At 40.8% G+C, this 20,778-nt stretch overlaps 1 protein-coding gene across 1 annotated transcript in view; it reads right to left on the reverse strand.

Annotated features, from left to right (window-relative positions):
• Positions 1–7,050: 7,050 nt before the first annotated feature.
• The window catches only part of FLT3 (fms related receptor tyrosine kinase 3), a 141,895-nt gene continuing 128,167 nt past the window's right edge, over positions 7,051–20,778 (reverse strand). The window contains exon 24 of the mRNA XM_049778220.1: positions 7,051–7,625. Coding sequence (XP_049634177.1) covers positions 7,503–7,625 — 123 coding nt within the window. The 3' untranslated portion in view covers positions 7,051–7,502. The remainder of the gene's footprint in view (positions 7,626–20,778) is intronic.

A 20,778-nucleotide genomic window follows, 5' to 3' on the forward strand; every position in this document is an offset into this window, starting at 1 on the left:
TGCAGTCAATTTGGTTCATGGGTTATATTTACCGAGTGCACACATAAGTTTTTTGGTGCAATAGCAACTTGGCAGGTTTAAAATGCCTCTGGGAGAAGTGCATCCATTCTTGTGTAATGAGCAAACACAAGCTTAAGGTTTTAATTCAAAGAGCAGAGATATCTGCAGTGAGCCCTACCCAGAACCAGAGCTAGTAGGGACCTCTTCCTCTAATCTTCAAGCCCTATGGGTGTCAACTAACAACTTCAATATTTACTTGTATATATAAATATATAATATATATTTGTTTGTTTTTGTATCTCTCAAGTGGTGCTCAGGTCTTACTCCTGGCAGGCTTGGAAGAATATATGGGATGCTGGAGGTAGAACCATGGTCAGGCGATGTGCAAATCCTACCCACTATACTATTGCTCCTGCACCTGTCATTAACATCTTAATGCCGTTGTTCTCCAAGGAGATTTTTCTGGATAATTTAAAGAAAAGTTATAGTTCAATGCACTATAACTCTATTTCCTGGTATTTCAAATTTTTAACAATAGGAAACTTAATAAGTGCTTCTTTGTTTTTGTTTTTGGTCACACCCAGAAGCGCTCAGGGGTTACTTCTGGCTCCATGCTCAGAAATTGCTCCTGGCAGGCTTGGAAGACCATCTGGGATGCTGGAATTTGAACTAATGATCTTCTGCATGAAAGGTAAATGCCTTACCTCCATGCTATCTCTCCAGCCCCTAATAAGTGTGTATTAAACAGAATACAGTGTTTTAGGAATAATTTAGCTCCATTCTGAGTAGTCTCAAAACCTCTATGTATTAATTTTTATCTTTTTTTTTTTTTGGTTTTTGGGCCACACCCGTTTGACACTCAGGGGTTACTCCTGGCTAAATGCTCAGAAATTGCCCCTGGCTTGGGGGGACCATATGGGACACCGGGGGATCGAACTGCGGTCCGTTCCTTGGCTAGCGCTTACAAGGCAGACACCTTATCTCTAGCGCCACCTTCCCGGCCCTAATTTTTATCTTAAATATAACATCTCCTATCTAATAGCACCTTGCTTATTTTGTTTGTTTATATTTCATCTATCAGGCCCAACCGATTTCATGATCCTGGAGAATGCTTTTTCTTATTTGCTTCTCACTGTGGATATTCAGAATCGTTTTTATAGGAGGTATGCAGGAGACCTTGGATTAGTTAATCCATCAACTGACCACATATATTTAATTTTTCATTCTAATGTTCTCCATTTACTCTAAAAAATCTTGTATCAGAAAAAGTAAGAGAAAAGAAGTAGTATTTAAAAATAAAGTAAGTTGCAAAGCTGGAGAGATAGTACAGTAGTTAAAGCATTTACCTTGCATCTTCCTGAACTTGATTAGAATCATCAGTACTACATATGGTTCGCTAAGCACCACCACGCATTACTCTTGAGCAAAGAGCTAGGAATAGCCCCTGAGCACTGCTAGGTAGTGACCCAAACCCTATCTATACTCAAAACAAATACATGAATTAAGTTATGACTGCTGTTTCCCTTGCAATTATAAATACAAACATTTGAGCTTAACAAGAAAGAAATATCTAAGCCCATCCAAAAATAGGAAGAAAAGATGAGCAGACATTTCTTCAAAGAAGAAATATAGATAGCCAAAAGACATAAAAAATGCTACACATTATTAGTCATCAGGGAGATGCAAATTAAAACAACAATAGGTATCATCTCATACCATGGAGACTGACACACATCAAAAAGAACAAGACCAATCAGTATTGGTGTGGATGCGGAGAGAAAGGGACTCTCAATTACTGCAAGTGGAGAAATAGGCATATTCAGTCTATTTGGAAAACAATATGGATATTCCTCAAAAAATAAGAAATTGAGCTTTAATATGACCCACAACAACACTCCTAGTAATATACCTGAATGGCCTAAAAACACAAGACAGAAAAGCTCTCTGTATTCCTTTGTTCACTGCAGCACTATTCACAATAGTCAGAATCTGGAAAGAACCCAAGTGCCTGAGAACAGATGAGTGAATTGTGGTACATCCACAAAATGGAATACTATGCAGCTGATGAATGAAGTCATGAAATTTGCTTTACATGGATCGATATGGAGAGTATTATGCTGAGCACAATGAGTCAGAGAGAGAAGGATTGACATAGAATGATCTCACTCAATTGTGAGTTATAAAAACGATAGTATGGTAATAATATCCAAAGACAACAGATAGGGGTCAGGAGAACTGGTCCATGTAGGGATCTTGCCACAAAGAGCAAGGGAGTGCAGTTAGGACAGAGTAGAGACCACTATGACAGTGATAGTGGGGAATGATCACTCTGGACAAGAACTTGGTGCTGAAAAGAGATAAGTGATATACATGACACCCGTTCAGTAACAATATTGCAAACCACAGTGTCTAGAATGAAAAAAAAAGGGTAAAAGGGAGAGATAGAGAGAGAAAGAGAGAGAGAGAAAATATCTGTCTCAGACAGGGAGGGGACAGGGCAGGTGTGAAGGTAGGAGGGAAACTGGATACATTGATTGTGGGAAATGTGCAGGGATGAAGATTCATTGTATGACTGAAACTCATTTATGAACACTTGTAACAGTGAAAAAATTACAAACATTTCCCAACGTTCATGTTAGCCATACATTTATTTGTATCTCAGTCAACTTCAGTGATCAGTAACTCCATCGACATTAAAACACCTGACACATTTGTCCCAGTGGTTCATGAGAGGTAGGTAATACGAGTACTTAAGACAATCTTTTTAGAGCCCACAATTTTGTCTTGCTTCTGCAGATTTTGTTTCCCTATCCCAGATCTCACTCTGATTTCCTGGGTCAAAGTAAGTCACTGACCCACCTATGCTCCAATTCTTTAAAAGGAAGCTGATGATGGGGCCGGAGAGATAGTATGAAAGTAGGGCATTTGCCTTGCATGCAGAAGGTCGGTCGGTCGTTCGAATCCCAGCATCCCATATGGTTGCTTGCCAGGAGAGAGTTCTGAGCATGGAGCCAGGAGTAACCCCTGAGCACTGCCGGGTGTGACCCCAAAATAAAAAATAAATAAATAATAAAAAATAAAAAGAGGCTGATAAAATTTGTATAGTGATGTGGGAAAATCTAATACCAGAAATTTCACTGCTTTTCTTTTTTGTGCTTTGTTTTGTTTTTGTTTTTGTATTTTGCGCTACACCTGACAGTGATCAGGGATTCTCCTGGCTCTATATTTAGGAATCATATCTGGTGGCTTATAAGTACCATATGGGGCGCAAGGGAAAGAACCGAAGTCAGTTGCACCAATCAGCCACATACAAGACAAGCACTGTACCTGCTGTACTATCCCTAGCTGACCAGTGTGTGTGTGTGTGTGTGTGTGTGTGTGTGTGTGTGTGTGTGTGTGTGTGTGTATTCCCACCTGGCTAAGTGTTGCCTCAACATGCCCCAACCCTCATTAATCAGGGCAGTTCAGTGGTTTAAGAACCTAGTTATTTTTTTCCCTCCTTCACAAGAACCTAGTTTTTTAAACTAGGCTGTAGCACCATATGGAACCTTATAATTAAATGTTATAGAAAAAAAAAAAGGGAATAGTAAACGTTTCTGAATGTCCAATGACCAAATCAACTGCAGTTATTCTCATGGCACTTTCCTGTGTTGCATTTCTTTTTATGTTGTGGGGTGGCACACTTGACTGTGCTCAGGGTTCATTCCTGATAAAATTGGGGACTATATGTGTTGTTGGGAATCAAGCCATGGGCTTGACAAGTGCCCTACCCTCATTGTGGTCCCTATGAGACCCAGAACATCCTCATAAATCTCTGAGGGTCAAGGAAAAAAGTAAGAAACACATGTGGCAGAGAAGGAAGAGGAGGGATGAAAAGGAGGTTATCAGAAAGTTCTTATAAACCTCCTGACTACAGACCCATTGCCCCTGAATGTTTCTCTTACTCCTAACACAGCCAGGCTTGGTCCTAAAACAAAGCAAACAAATAAATCAACAGCATCTAAAATAGATAACCCGTTCAGGCTCAGTCAACCCCACTCTTAGCAGATATTTAAAAAAATTATGAGTTTAAAAGTCTCCCCCTTTTCAAATGAGTGTCAGTGTGGAGTGGGGAACATAACACCAGGATATCCAAAGACCTCGGACATGAGCTGCTCCGTGATGAGACAACCATGAACAAAGTTCCTACAATGTACAAGCACCACTAGAGTCAAAGGAAACATACAGCAAGGTCACAAAATACACACTTGTGTTTTCATATCTCTGATGGATTAACCTTTCTTGCCTTCATTCCACTTCATAAAATTCACCTTTCCAAAGCAGGTGGATTAGCATTTCATCATATAATAGGCGCATTCTTCTTTGTAAAATTTTTAATCAAAAAATGGCTTCTACCATTTTATTTATTTATTTATTTATTTAATCTTATCATATTTTTTTGGCTCACACCCAGCAGTGCTCAGGGCTTACTCCTGGCTCTGCACTTCAGGGATCACTCCTGGTGGGGTTTGGGGTTGCAGGAGATCAAACACGAACTGGGGTCTGCTATGTGCAAGGCAAATAAATGCTCCAGACCCGCTAGCCACTGAAAAAATATTCACATCATGGTAGCGCCCACATTTTAAAAAAACAAACAAACAAACAAACAAACAAAAAAAACTCGTATACAAACAGAAAGCCTTTTGTGGCCATATCTGCAAAGATTTTTTTTAAAGCACAGCATAGAAGTCAGGGTGCTGTAGGCAATCCTCGGGCGCCACCTACTGTCAAAATGACTATTAGAGACCAGCGCACCGCGCTGTCCGAAGAGCAGTGACTGCAAAAAAACTAGAACTTTTGGACATTGTGTTCTTACACATGTTGGAAATTTCTGAGTCAGCGACAAAACTTGACTTAACAAAAAACAAATATGTGGTTTGATAGTGTCATTTTCTAATGCCATTTTCTCCTAAGAAGTTTTACTTTTATATTTTATTATTTGATTTTTGGGCCCAAATCTGTCGTGTCCAAAGCGACAACTAAAGGATAGGACCAGAAAGACAGAGTTCAAGAATATGTGTGGAGGAAGAAGAAGAAAAAGGAGGAGGAGGAAGAGGAGGAGAAGAAGAAAAAGAAGAAAAAAGAAGAGTAAGAAGAAGAGGAGGAGAAGGAATGATGATGATGATAAGAAGAAGAAGAAGAAGAAGAAGAAGAAGAAGAAGAAGAAGAAGAAAAAGAAGGAGGAGGAAGAGGAAGAGGAGGAGGGAAGGAAGAGAAGAAGGAAAGAAGGAGGAGGAAGAGAAGTAGAAGAAGAAAAGTGAAAGTGAAGGAGGAGGAGGAGAAGAAAAAGAAAGAAGAGAAGAAGAAAGAAGAAAGAAGAAAGAAGGAGAAGGAAGGGGAGAAGGAGGAGAAGAAAGAAAGAAAGAAAGAAAGAAAGAAAGAAAGAAAGAAAGAAAGAAAGAAAGAAAGAAAGAAGGAAGGAAGGAAGGAAGGAAGGAAGGAAGGAAGGAAGGAAGGAAGGAAGGAAGGAAGGAAGGAAGGAAGGAAGGAAGGAAGGAAAGAAAGAAAGAAAGAAAGAAAGAAAGAAAGAAAGAAAGAAAGAAAGAAAGAAAGAAAGAAAGAAAGAAAGAAAGAAAGAAAGAAAGAAAGAAAGAAAGAAAGAAAGAAAGAAAGAAAGAAAGAAAGAAAGAAAAAAGAGGGCCCGGAGAGATAGCACAGCGGTGCTTGCCTTGCAAGCAGCCGATCCAGAACCTAAGGTGGTTGGTTTGAATCCCGGTGTCCCATATGGTCCCCCGTGCCTGCCAGGAGCTATTTCTGAGCAGACAGCCAGGAGTAACCCCTGAGCACCGCCGGGTGTGGCCCAAAAACCAAAAAAAGAAAGAAAAGGAAAGAAAGAAAGAAAGAAAGAAAGAAAGAAAGAAAAAGAAAGAAAGAAAGAAAGAGAAAGAAGAAAGAAAGAAAAGAAAGAAAGAAAGAAGAAAAGAAGAAGAAAGAAAGAAGAAAAGAAAGAAAGAGAAAGAAGAAAGAAAGAAGAAAGAAAGAAAGAAAGAAAGAAAAAGAAAGAAAGAAAGAAAGAAAAAAAGAAAGAAAGAAAGAGAGAGAGAGAGATGAAAGAAAGAAGAAAGAAGAAAGAAAGAGAGAGAGAAAGAAAGAAAGAAAGAAAGAAGAAAGAAGAAAGAAAGAAAGAAAGAAAGAAAGAAAGAAAGAAAAAAGAAAGAAAGAAAGAAAGAAAGAAAGAAAAAAGAAAGAAAGAAAGAAAGAAAGAAAGAAAGAAAGAAAGAAAGGGTAGGAATGAAGAAAGAACGAAAAGAAAGAATGAAGAAAAAGAAAGAAAGAAAGAAGAAAGAAAGAAAGAAAGAAAAGAAAGAAGGAAGGAAAAAGGAAGGAAGGGTAGGAAGGAAGGAAGGAAGGAAGGAAGGAAGGAAGGAAGGAAGGAGGAAGGAAGGAAGGAAGGAAGGAAAGAAAGAAAGAAGAAAGAAAGAAAGAAAGAAAGAAAAGAAAGAAAGAAAGAAAGAAAGAAAGAAAGAAAGAAAGAAAGAAAGAAAGAAAGAAAGAAAGAAAGAAAGAAAGAAAGAAAGAAAGAAAGAAAGAAAGAAAGAAAGAAAGAAAGATAGAAAGAAAGAAAGAAAGAAAGAGGAGAAGCCTAAAAACAGGTGGCTGTCTATGTTTTGGGGCTCTCCACAGTGCTCAGGGAGTTATTCCTGGTTCTGCAATCAGGAATCATTCCCTGGTAGGCTTAGGAAACCATATGTGATACTGAGGATCAAACTGGGGTCAGCTGCGATGTATCTATGGCTTCAGCCCATCAGTAGCAAAGAAAATTAGTAGATAGGATCAGAGCCCCAACTCTAGTACTCTAGTGAAGGAAACAAATAGAGTTCAGTGGTGAACTGAATGAGTCTATAGATTGATGTATTATGATGAACACCTGAAAGACTTCTAATATTATAAACCAATATTACTTCCAATAAAATTACTTTTTACAAATCTACAGAGGCAGCCCAGGCAGAGCTCAGTTGTAGAGCAATCTTCCTTTTGAGCATGCAAATATCAACAACTGAATCGCTAACATTTCTAGAGTAGAAATTTTATTTTCATTCATAAAATATATCACTAAATAGCTGAAAAAGGTACAATTATTTTAAAACTTAGATTTAAAAAATCATATTTGCTTCTCCTTAGCAAAATGCTTTTGTTTCTCAAGTATTTACAAGAATATACTAGACTTTGAGACACAATTTCCACTCAAACCCGCCTGAGAAAGCCTTTGGATGGTGGCAGATGATGCTCCAGTGAAGTTCATTATCAGCTCTTCCTGCTTTGTGCAAAGGATAATTTGATTTTTACAAAAATTCCTTTGAAAACAAGAGTAAATATCGAGAGCTTCTAGAGAAAAGTCCAGCAAAGCAGCAGTTGAGAATAAATTTTCTTTGATGAAATTAATCTTGTTTTGGTAAATCTACAGCTGGTTTAGGTATTGGGAAGGGTGGGGGCAGATGAAGTCCTTAAGACTATATTGTTTTTTATGAATCTTCAGCATGAGCCTGGGGGGAGGGTAGTCCTGAATCCACTTCTCTGCTGAAAGGCCTCCTGTTTTGGTAGATGGAAGAACGCTCAGAAACACGGCCATCCATGCTCTCGTACATCTGGACATTGGGAAAAATACATCACATGAAGATTGGCCTGCATGTGTCTGTACTGCACATTATCAACTAATTTTTCTTTTATTTTGTTTTGGGGGACCATACCCAATGGTAATTAGGGCTTATTTCTGGCTCTTCACTCAAGGATCACTCCTGGCAGAACTTGGGGGACCATATGGGGTGCCAGAAATTAAAACCAGGTTAGTTGCATGCAAGGCAAATGCCCTATCCACTGTCATATTACTTCAGCCCCAGATTTATGACTTGACAAACAGCAATTTAGTTTGTTTGAGGGCTACACATGGCAGTTCTGAGGGCTTATTCCTGGCTCTACACTCAGGCATCACTCCTGGCAGGCTCAGTGGACAACATGGGGTGCCAGGGATCACCTATTTGAAAAAAAACAAAAACAAACAAACATTTTTTAGTCACATCAGGCTGTGCTCAGGACTCACTCCTGGCAGGGCTCATGAGATGATATTGGGTACTGAGGATCAAAAATGCATATGCTGCATGCAAGGTAAGGACCTCACCCACTGTATTATCTTTCCAGACCCATCATCTATTTTTTGTTTTTGTTTTTAGGTCACACTCGGTGATGCTCAGGGGTTACTCCTGGAAATGCACTCAGAAATAGCTCCTGGCTTGGGGGACCCTATGGGATGCAGGGGGATCAAACTACAGTCTGTCTTTGGTTAGCCACACGCAAGGCAAACATCCCACCACTTATGCCACCGCTCTGGTCCCCTATCATCTATTTTTATAATGTGACAGTATAAAGAGAAATTATGTGGGGGCATCAAACCACAGTTCATCCTAGGTTAGCCACATGCAAGGCAAACATCCCACCACTTATGCCACCACTCTGGCCCCCCATCATCTATTTTTATAAAGTGACAGTATAAAGAAAAATTATGCAGGGGGGAGAGTGAAGAGTGTATACCCAGGTTTAAATTTAGGGCCTCCCACATGAAAGGCAAGTGTTCAACCACTGAGCTATATCTCCAGCCCTCTATTGTACATATTAATTGGCAAAGCAATTCTGGTCCATCTGTTATTGAAGAGATAAATTCAAATATTTTATTTCATTATGTTTCTTTTCGTTTGTTTGGGGTTGATACCCATAGGTAGTCAGGAGTACTTCTAGCTTGGTGCTTGCTGGAGGGAGTAAATCCTGGAGCAATTGGAGAATTATATGGTTCCAGGGATCAAAACTGGGGCTCCTGCATGAAAAGTCTGCATTCATCTCATTGAATTCTGTGGCTCTTTTATATGGGAGATGTCACTCAGTAATACTTAAAATACGCATGACTCTGCTGAGTGATCTTTCTTGTCAGGGCTTAGAAAATCCTATGGGGGTACTGGGGACATAACTCAAGTCAGCTGTATGCAAAGCACTGTATTACTCACTATACTATCTTTCCAGCCCTTTGTCTGATGCTTTATTACATTGTTTCTATTGTTCAATTCAAACAGAAAAATTATAAAAGAGAAAAGTAGAGTTATTTATTCTGCAATTTATATGAGCACCTTGATTCTAGTGTTCACTTGAACTTTACTTATTTTTTCAAAATGAAAACTGCTTTACCTTTTTTAATGATCAAGTTAATAAACATTCACATAGATGATTACAGATAAGAATATAGGAAAAAGTTAAACTCATCAGAGGCAGCCATCTCCACAGATAATGCAAGTATAAATTGGGGTTAATAAGTTCAGAGTTTCAACCATCCCTGTCATTTTTTTTTTTTTTTTTTTTTTTTTTGCTTTTTGGGCCACACCCAGGGACGCTCAGGGGTTACTCCTGGTTATGCGCTCAGAAATAGCTACTGGCTTGGGGGAACATATGGAATGCCGGGAGATTGGACCGATGTTCATTCTAGGTTAGCTCATGCAAGGCAAATGCCTTACCTCTTGCGTCACTGCTCCAGTCCCCTGTCATTTCTTTTAACATGTGCTGCCATTATTTTTGTTTGTTTGTTTGTTTGTTTTGGGGCCACACCCAGGAATGCTCAGGGATTACACATGGCTCTGCACTCAGAAATCAGTTCTGATGGGCTCAAGGGATCATATCGGGTATAGGGAATTTGAATCTGGGTCGACTTTGTGCAATCCTGCCTACTGTACTATTTCCCAATGATTCCATTTTCTTTCAGTGATCCTAAACAAGTGAGACACATGATTTTAATAGTTTTGCTCTTCTTTCAGTGCTTGGGAGTCATTCCCCTTGGATCTTTTTTGGGGGAGGGGGCACGCCTGGCAATGCTCTATGGTTATTTCTGACTCTGCACTCAGGAATTACTATTGGAAGACTCCAGGGAACTTCTGGGATGCTGGGGATCAAATATGGGTCAGCTGTGTGCAAGGCAAATGCCCTATCTGCTGTGCTATCCCTCTGGCCCTCCCCTTGGTTTATAATGGATCATGTATTGTTGTGGATGGAGCCTAAAATTAACATATGCAAAGAGTTCAAGTGAGCAGTTGTTTGGGTATTCTCTTAAGCAGGGGTGACTGAGATGTGAGTTTTTCCATTTCTGCACCACGTATTTGTTTTAATTTGTTGTGAGTGAATTCCCATTTTCCAGTTTTAAAGTTAGTGAATGTGGTCTGAACAATAACCAATCTTTTTTTTAAATTTCTCTTCCTAAAATAGGCTTATTTCCTGTCATTTTGCCTTTTCTTCTTTCTCTCTTTCTATTTTGATGAACTGATCATGTTCCTTCTGTTCTGGACCCAAGCTCCTAAGTTTTTTTTTTTTTTTTTTTTTTTTTTTTTTTTTTTTTTTTTTTTTTTTTTTTTGGTTTTTGGGCCACACCCAGCGTTGCTCAGGGGTTACTCCTGGCTGTCTGCTCAGAAATAGCTCCTGGCAGGCACGGGGGACCATATGGGACACCGGGATTTGAACCAACCACCTTTGGTCCTGGATCGGCTGCTTGCAAGGCAAACGCCACTGTGCTATCTCTCCGGGCCCAAGCTCCTAAGTTTTATCTTTCTGTCTTAGCAGTGTCAGACTTGCCTCTTGAACACTTGTCCTGACCTGATATTGGTTTAACCCTATGACCTCTTCTATGGAGAACTTCTGCAAAACCACCAGATCTCTTTCTCTTCTTTAGAACACACATCTCAGTTTTTGTTTTTCAAGAACCCTTGTTGTGGGTTTTTCCTTTTTGCTCCCAATTTAGCTGTTACCATTATCTCGGGGATATTCCACTGTATCTACCACAAAAATCTTTTGCTTTTAAAAGAAAATCTGGTCTTGACTTTGGGGGGGGGGCGGGTCATATATGATTGTGCTTATGATTTTCTCCTGGCTCTGTATGCAGGGATCACTCGTGGAGATGCATGTGGCTTACTCTTGACTGTGCTAAGGTATCTCTCCTGAAAGTGCTTGGAAACCATATGCCTGGTATCAAACCTGAAATTGCTCTTCCTCCTCCTTGAACTTCTCCTCTTAGAGGCACATGTGACAGTGCTCAGGTCTCCTGGCTCTGTACTCAGGCATCACTTCTGGCTGATTTTTGGGTGCTGAAGATCAAAGTTGGATTGGTTGCAATTAAGGCCATTGTACAACTTCTAGTTCTCCAGCCTTCCTTCCTTCCTTGTTTCCTACTTCCTTGCTTCCTTCCTTCTCCTCCTTTTCTTCCTTCCCTCCTCCTCTTTTTCTTCTTCCTTCTTCCTTTATTTATTTATTGGGTTTTTGGGTCCACACCCAGTGACACTCAGGAATTACTCCTGGCTTGGGGGACCATATGGGACGCCAGGGGATGGGACTGCCATCTGTTCTAGGTCAGCCGCTTACACGGCAACCACCCTACAGCTGCGCCATTGCTCTGGCCTCTTTATTTATTTATTTATTTATTTATTTATTTATTTATTATTTTGCTTTTGGGGCCACACCTGGTGACCATATGGGATGCCCTGGGGATCAAGGTCTGTCCTGGATCAACCATATACAAGGCAAACACCTTCTGCTTGCCACACTGCTTCAGCCCCCCTTTATTTATTTTTTAATAAGATAAATTCTTTAATTTAATCACTATGAGATATACAGTAGCAAAGTTGTTCAGGATTTAATTTCAGTCATACAATGTACAACTACCATTCACCAATGCACATTTCCTGACAGTAATGTCCCCTTTCCCTTCTACCCACTATTCTTCCCTCCCCCCTCCCCTCTGCATGTTTTTGTGGCATTTTTTTTCTCTCTCTTGGACTCCTACAATCTCTCAAGATTGAACAAAAATGATCTGGAATACCTGAACAGGCCTATCATGATTGAGGAAACTGAAATGGTAATCAAAATGCTTCCCGGAAAGCAAAACCTTAGGTCCAGATGGACTTACTAGTGCTTTAAAAAGACCTACTGTCAATCCTTTTCAGGTTCTTTTAGGAAACTGAAGAAACAGAAATACCCCCAAACAATTTCTATGAAGCTAAAATCACCCTCGTACCAAAAGCAGATAGAGGGTGCTGAAAGGGGATGAAGTGCAAACTACAGTGTTAAAGTGGGGAAGGAAGAGATAAAAAAATTAAATGTCGGGGCCCGGAGAGATAGCACAGCGGCGTTTGCCTTGCAAGCAGCCGATCCAGGACCTAAGGTGGTTGGTTCGAATCCTGGTGTCCCATATGGTCCCCCGTGCCTGCCAGGAGCTGTTTCTGAGCAGACAGCCAGGAGTAACCCCTGAGCACCGCCGGGTGTGGCCCAAAAACAAAAAACAAACAAACAAACAAAAAATTAAATGTCCCAAGAGTCAGTTGTGGGGGTGAGGTGGTAGGGAAGGAAACTGGGTGGACATTGGTGGAAGGAAATGTGCACTGGTGGTGTATATTGTAAGAGAATTATAGGCCACTATCTTTGATGAACAAATACTAGCAAATAGAATCCAACATTTCATTAAAAAAAAAAAGTCATACATAATGACCAAGTATGTTTCTTTCTGGAGATGTAGTTATGGCAATTGGCATAATAACCATATTTTTTAAAAAAAGCATATGATCATATCAATAGTTACAGAGAAAGCATTTCACATGATGCAGTAGCCATCCATGATAAAAAAAGATTATCCATTTCTTCTAGGTTCTCTTATTTTGTGGCATAAAAATTCTCAAATTGATTCCTGATTATCCTTTGAATTTCTGTAGTCTCTGTTGTGACATAACCCCTGCCATTTCTGATTTGGCTTACTAGGACTCTCTCTTTCTTTGTGAATTTTGCTAATCATTTATTTATCTTGTTTATTTTTTCAAAGAACATCCTCAATAGTTCCTCTCTAAAGCTCTTATTAGAGATTATATATATATATATATATATATATATATATATATATATATATATATGGCTATACATGGCTGATACTAGTTGGGTTTTCAGAACTATCATTTTACTGGGCTGGTCTTACTTCTTTTAAAAACAAAAGATTCTAAATTATACGATAGGGCTGATAGGAACAAAAAGATAAGTATGTTCAGTCTCCTTTCTTTTCTTTTCTTTTTTTGTTTGTTTGTTTTGGGTCACACCCGGCAGTGCTCAGGAGTTACTCCTGGTTCTGCATTCAGAAATCGCTCCTGGCAGGTCTGGGGGGACCATATGGGATGCTGGGATTTGAACCACGAACTGTCCTGGGTCGACTGCGTACAAGGCAAATGCACTACTACTGTGCTGTATTTCCAGCCCCACAGTCCTCTTTCTATTTTTGGGGGATCACACCTGGTGATACTCAGGGGTTACTCCTGGATATACTCTCAGAAATTACTCTTGGCTTGGGGAACCATATGGGATACCGGAGATCAAACCCAGGTCTGTCCTGAGTCAGCCACATGCAAGGCAAATACCCTACTGCTGTGCTATCACTCTGGCCCTAGTCCCCTTTCTTAAAAAAGAGTACACTACATTTCATCTCAGAAGATTTACTGAAATATATTCCCTTTGAGTCTAAAACTATGTCTAAAAACTCTACTTACTAGAATGTAATTTGTAAGTAGACATTGTGATGAAAGCTGACAAGAGAGATTTTTTTTTTTTTTTTTTGGTTTTTGGGCCACACCCGGTAATGCTCAAGGGTTACTCCTGGCTATGTGCTCAGAAGTTGCTGACAGGAGAGATTTTTAACGTAGGAATATTTTCATACTAAAATTGAACATTTATATTTTATTTCTATCTATCATTAACAAGTGAAATTTAGAGATAGAGAAATAGTACATAGCTAATCATATTATTTTTTACATGATTTAACCCAGATTGTAACCCAGAGTACCAACAAAAGTGATCACTGACCACAGAGTCAGGAGTAAACCCTGAGCATACTGGGCATGACCCAATTACACCAGGAGATAAAGAAAAAGTAAAAATATTAGCTTAAAATTAATTAAAGCATATTTGATCTATAACTAATGCAGATATTTCACTGGTTTGTAGCAGCTTTATTGGTGATATAACAATTTTTTTTTTTTTTGGGAAACTTCGGAGGGAACCAGCTACTAGATGGTTCGATTAGTCTTTCGCCCCTATACCCAGGTCGGACGACCGATTTGCACGTCTGGACCACTACGGACCTCCACCAGAGTTTCCTCTGGCTTCGCCCTGTCCAGGCATAGTTCACCATCTTTCGGGTCCTAACACGTGCGCTTTTGCACACCTCCCCCGCGCGCCGGGTGAGACGGGCGGTGGTGCGCCCTGATATAACAATTTTTACAAATATAACTGCATTAGAAGTTAATGTCTTAAATTTTAACATCTGGCGTTCAGACATTTGTCAAACCCATTTTAAATTCTACATAAATATGTTATTTTATGTTAATTAACTGTCACAATTTCATGTGTAACAGTCACAGATTTGAAATATATATACATTATAAACAGATTTTTATTAATCCCAAATGGTCATATGAATTAATTATTTTAAGCAAAACTGGCCTATGTGCAAATTATACATCTTGTTTATTATACATGCAGTTTTCAGTAGATGTTTTAATTATATATTTGTTTGTATGTTAAACTTGGCTTTCCAGATTCAGGACTATAAACATTGGGATAAAATAAAAAAAAAAAAAGAAATCCTCTATTTCTATTTCTATAGAATTAGAATTTGAGAGTTAATTTATTTTTACATACATAATTTAATGATTGTGTCTTTGCTTTTTAATGCAATAAATTACATGAACAGGAAAAAAAAGAATGGGAGAGAAGGGAATTTGATGTGGGAGAAATGGCAATGGTGGAGGCAGAAATACATTGGTTTTATACATAAAAATCCTAAGTTAAAAGTATTATAAATCGGGACCAGAGAGATAGCATGGAGGTAAGGCATTTGCCTTTCATGCAGAAGGTCATCAGTTCAAATCCCGGCGTCCCATATGGTCCCCCGTGCCTGCCAGGAGCAATTTTTGAGCCTGGAGCCAGGAATAACCCCTGAGCACTGCCGGGTGTGACTCAAAAACCACACACACACACACACACACACACACACACACACACACACACACACACACACACACACACAGTATTATAAATCATAGTACCAAAAAGGAATATTTATGAAATCTATCATTACAGTATTATAGACCTAATGCCTCATTGTAATAAAAACTTAGAAAAAAAATTAAAGGAGCAACATAACAATGTTAATATGATGCCAAGAATACTTTATATAAAAATTCCACCAATAAAGTGCTTATAATTAAAAAAAAAAGAGTACACTATGCCTGTCTTTTTCCCCATCAACCCCTACCTTGTATTAACTCTTTTTTTGTTCTGTATGAATTCTAACTGATATTTGCTTTTTTTGTTTTTTTTGGGGGGGGGGCCACACCCAGTGATACTCAGGAGTCACTCCTGGCTACGCTCTCTGACTTGGGGGACCAGGGGGATCTAACCACAGTCTTTCCTAGGCTTGCATGGGCAAGGCAGACACGCCTTACCACTTGCACCACTGCTCCAGCCTCAATATATGCATTTTTTATCTGGAGTTTTGAATTTGGGGGCTGGGGTTTGGGCCATACCTGGCAGTGCTCAGAAGCTTCTGTGCTACAAGGTAACCTTTGGGGGTACTTGGGGGTCCATATGTGGTGCCGTGGGTTGAATCTGGCTCATCTATGTGCAAGGCAAGTGCCTTAACCCCTGCACTCTCTTATGACTCTTTGAACTTTTGCATTTTTGTGGTTTGTTTTGGGGCCACATCTGGTGAAACTGTTAGTTACTCCTAACTGTGATCAGAAATCACTCTGGGCAGTGTTTGGGGGTGTCATATTGGTCTCTGAGGGTCAAAGCAAAATTGGCTGCATTCAAGAACCTTACCTGTTGTACTATCTCTTCAACCCCACACATTGAAAATTTTGCTAAAGCTTTCCTAAACTCATTTTTCTTCATCCTCTTCACCCTCCTTCCATATATAGTTATAAATTATATATTATACCTTCTATATATTATACATAATATATTATAACTTCTATACACTAATTTCTTTAATTCTAGAAATTGAGTGAAAAAGCACATGTGTTTCTATAATGTTTTCCTCTTCTTTTTGAATTTTGTGGGTGATACCTGTTACTGCTCAGCGTTTACTTTGGTTCTGCACTCAGAAATTATTCCTTGGGGATAGGGGGACCAGACCACTTCTGGAGGGGTATAGGATGCCAGAGATCAAGCCCAGGTTGATTGATTGTGAGGCAAGCACCCTACCCTCTAGTGTAAACACTAGTGCTTCAGCTTTCTAATCTACTTCCCATGCTGAGCTCACTCATGTGATTACTGACTACTGTCTCCTAATTACAGGATGATTATATCATATCAGCTGCTATGAGAATGAAAAACTAATCACCCTCACATTTATGAATTCAGTCTAGTGCTGAGAAAGACAAATCCATAAGGCAAAGTTGTCACACACAATTTGAGTATCATTGGAGCTGTAATAAAGTTAGATATTAAGTATTATGGGAATACATAGGAGAAATTTGAAGTCTAACTAATAAAGTTAGAGTTAGGAAGTTAGAGGGAACTGTATTTGATCTGGGTCTTATTTTGTTGATTTTTGTTTAGGCACCACACCAATGGTGCTCAGATTCTGGCTCTGCCTGGGCTATCCTGGTGGTCTCGGTGAATAATATTCCCATATACTGAACCTGGGTCAGCTGCATATAAGGCAAATGCCTTACCCACTGTATTTTCACTCCAGCCTCTGATCTGAGTCTTTAAGACAAATAAAGTATGTTTTCCCATTCTCAATTCTTCATTGATTAATTTAAACCAATGTTCCCATTTGACCTACAGCTTTCTTTTTCTTTTTTTTTTTTCTTTTGGTTTTTGGGCTACGCTGAAAATCACTCAGCACTTACTCCTAGCTTTGTGCTCAGGGATCATTCCTAGAGGTTTTGAGAGACCATAAGGGGTGATGGGACTTATATTTGGGTCTGCTGGATGCAAGGTCTACTGTGTGCACTGTAATTTCTCTCTCTGACTTTTACAGCCCCCTTAAAAAGTTACTCAGCATCCCATTGGAAATAAACTCCCTTAAAAAGTGTACCCAAGGGGCTGGAGCAATGGTGCAAGCGGTAGGGCGTTTGCCTTGCACACACTAACCTAGGACGGACCACAGTTCGATCCCCAGCATCCCATATGGTCCCCTAAGTCAGGAGCAATTTCTGAGTCATAGCCAGGAGTAACTTCTGAGCATCACCGGGTGTGGCCCCCCCCCAAAAAAAAAGTGCACCTAAGATAAATTTCTATTTCTTTGTGAAGCCACAGCAGCCCAGTACCACACCCTCCACCCTCCAACAGAAATGGAGGTTGCTAAGGTTTCCCTAAACTGTACACCCTTCAACTGAAACAGCCTGCTCCACAACTGAACCTTATAGAATTGCCAAGCCCCAAATATGTTTCAAATCTTAATATTCTGGGGCATGTGGCTGCAAGCAGCTGTGTAGCCACATCAAAATTTCATGGTAATGTTAGTGCAGTAGTATCACAAGAAATTTAATGGGAAAGTTACATAGAAATCTACCAACCTCAGTGAGCCTAAAAGTAACACAGAAGGCTCAACAAGTGCCAACCACAGCCTTATCCACCGACTTCAGTAATACCATTACTTCAAGTTGGCTCTTGTTGATCTAAGTTTTGACAATTCATTTGCCTTTGTGTTGTAACAAATAATATGAAGTAAATTTGGCCCGGCTCTGGTGGTGGGAAATTGGGGACACTAGTAGAGGGAAGGTCACAATAGTGTAGAAATTGGAATTTGAACATATAATAGCTAAAACATTTGAACACTTAATGACTGTATAATAAACAAATTTGTAAATCACAGTGTTAAAATAAAATAATTTAAGTACTTGGGCCAGAGAGATAGCATGGAGGTAAGGCGTTTGCCTTACATGGAGGAGGATGGTGGTTTGAATCCCGGCATCCCATATTGTCCCCCGAGCCTGCCAGGAGCGATTTCCGAGCATAGAGCCAGGAGTAACCCCCTGAGCGCTGCCGGGTGTGACCCCAAAATAAAACAAAACAAAAATTAAGTACCTCCTATTGCCTAAGAGACAACCCTGGACCATTTCAGTACTAGCTGGAGGCCTTGTAGGTGGTTCTCTAACGCCTTCATTCATTACTTCGATCTAAAGGTATGTAATTTAGATTTCTTTTGGGCACCCTACTCACTTGTTCTACAATGACTATTTTCCTCGCTTAGTCCCAGGAGAGTTTCTGCAGAACAATTCAGACACATGCGAGGAAAGATGGCTCAAGCATGCTGGCATCCAACTGACTTCTTTTCCTTTTAAGAGACTAGAAAGGACTGTGCTCCAGAGATGTGGGAAAATAGTATGGCAACAAAGGAGGAACCAGGGTTATGAGCACTCTTTTCCTCCAGTGCTCAGACAAGACGGTGTAGAGGGAAGTCAAGGCACCAGCTAGAAGTGATTCTTTTGGGTACACTCATCCCATCTAGTTGGAGGCATGCTTTTCTAATTTACCAAAAAAGTGTTAGGTTTTGATAATAGATACATGTGATACTTATATACAATGGAATGCTAAATAACTATAAAGAATGATGCAACCATGCAATTTACTGCAACATAAATAGAACTAGTAGATTTGTTAAATAAAGGAAGCCAGAAGAAGGATACATACAAGATAAGATCAGTTATTTGTGGTATTTAGAATAACTGCATGAAAGAATGTAATGGTTTAAATGAGGGTTTTCTAGAACAGTCTTGGCCCCAGAGTATATTGAGTAAAAAAATTGAGTAGAGGAGAGAGACAAATGTGAAATAATAGGGGACATGGGCCAAGGGGACTTAGGTGCATTGGTGGTGTTAAGAAGGGACAGAACTAAATATCTATAGCATGGAGTCAACAGCAATGAAATCATGAGACCCAAATTTTAACAAGTAAAAAATGACTCAATATTTTTCCTCCTCCAACAGCTCATTTCTTTTTCTTAAAAAATTCTTCATTCAGGGCCGGAGAGATAGCACAGTGGTAGGGTGTTTGCCCTGTAAGAGGCCAACCCAGGACCAACAGTGGTTGAATCTGCACATCCCATGGTTTCCCCCTCCCCTTCGTGCCTGCCAGGAGCGATTTCTGAGCACCACTGGGTGTGGCCCAAAAACAAAACAAACAAAACAAAAAAACTTCTTTCAGCTTAGAATGAAGCTGTTGTGAATGGTTCACAGGAGCGATTTATGAGCATAGAGCCAGGAGTATTCCCTGAGCGCTGCCGGTGTGACCCAGAAACAAAAACAAAAAAACAAAAACAGAGAGAGGAGGGGAGGGGAGGGGAGGGGAGGGGAGGAGAGGAGAGGGGAGGGGAGGAGGGGAGGGGAGGAGAGCAGAGGAAAAGGGAAGGGAAGGGAAGGGAAGGGAGGGGAGGGGAGGGAAGGGGAGGGGGGGGAGGGAAGGGGAGGGAGGGAAGGGAGGGGAGGGGAGGGGAGGGGAGGGGAGGGAAGGGAGGGGAGGGGAGGGGAGGGGAGGGGAGGGGAGGGGAGGGAAGGGGAGGGAAGGGGGAAGGGGAGGGGAGGGAAGGGGAGGGGAGGGAAGGGGAGGGAAGGGGGAAGGGAAGGGGAGGGGAGGGAAGGGGAGGGAAGGGGGAAGGGAAGGGGGAAGGGAAGGGGGAAGGGAAGGGGGAAGGGAAGGGAAGGGGGAAGGGAAGGGGGAAGGGGGAAGGGAAGGGAGAAGGGAAGGGGAGAAGGGAAGGGAAGGGAGAAGAGAAGGGAAGGGGGAAGGGAAGGGAAGGGGGAAGGGGGAAGGGAAGGGGGAAGGGGGAAGGGAAGGGAGAAGGGAAGGGAAGGGAGAAGGGAAGGGAAGGGAGAAGGGAGAAGGGAGAAGGGAAGGGAAGGGGGAAGGGAAGGGAAGGGAGAAGGGGAAGGGAAGGGAGAAGGGAAGGGAGAAGGGAAGGGAAGGGAGAAGGGAAGGGAAGGGGGAAGGGAAGGGAGAAGGGAAGGGAAGGGAAGGGAAGGGAAGGGAGAAGGGAAGGGAGAAGGGAAGGGAAGGGAGAAGGGAAGGAAAGGGGGAAGGGAAGGGAAGGGAAGGGAAGGGAAGGGAAGGGAAGGGAAGGGAAGGGAGAAGGGAAGGGAGAAGGGAAGGGAAGAGAAGGGAAGGGAAGGAAAAAGGGAAGGAAAGGAAAGGAAAAAGGAAAGGAAAGGAAAGGAAAGGGAAGGAAAAAGGAAAGGGAAGGGAAGGGAAGGAAAAAGGAAAGGAAAGGAACTCTTGGGGCCTGAGCAGTGGCGCTAAAGGTAAGGCATCTGCGTCTGCCTTTCAGGTTCTAGCCTAGGACGAAACGCTAGCCTAGACTTGATCCCCCATGTCCCATATGGTCCCCCAAGCCAGGAGCGATTTCTGAGCGCATAGCCAGGAGTAACCCCTGAGTGTCAACGGGTGTGGCCCCCCCCAAAACAAACAAACAAAAAGAAATAAGAAAATGAATTCTGGGATTGAAGTGGTTAAGTCACTGGCTTGCACACAATTCATCTGGGTTCAATCCTGGCATCACATATGGTCCCAGAAGTCACCAGGAGTAAATTTGAAAAACAAAGCCAGAAGTTAGTCCGGAGTATTGTCATATGTCACCCAAAATAAAAACAAAAAGAAAAGAAAATGGAACTCTTAAATTTATAAAAAGAGAATCAGACTCACACTTAACTTTTATAACATCTAGTAGTGCCCACAATA

The sequence above is a fragment of the Suncus etruscus genome, chromosome 8 (assembly GCF_024139225.1).
Source record: "Suncus etruscus isolate mSunEtr1 chromosome 8, mSunEtr1.pri.cur, whole genome shotgun sequence".
NCBI lineage: Eukaryota > Metazoa > Chordata > Mammalia > Eulipotyphla > Soricidae > Suncus > Suncus etruscus.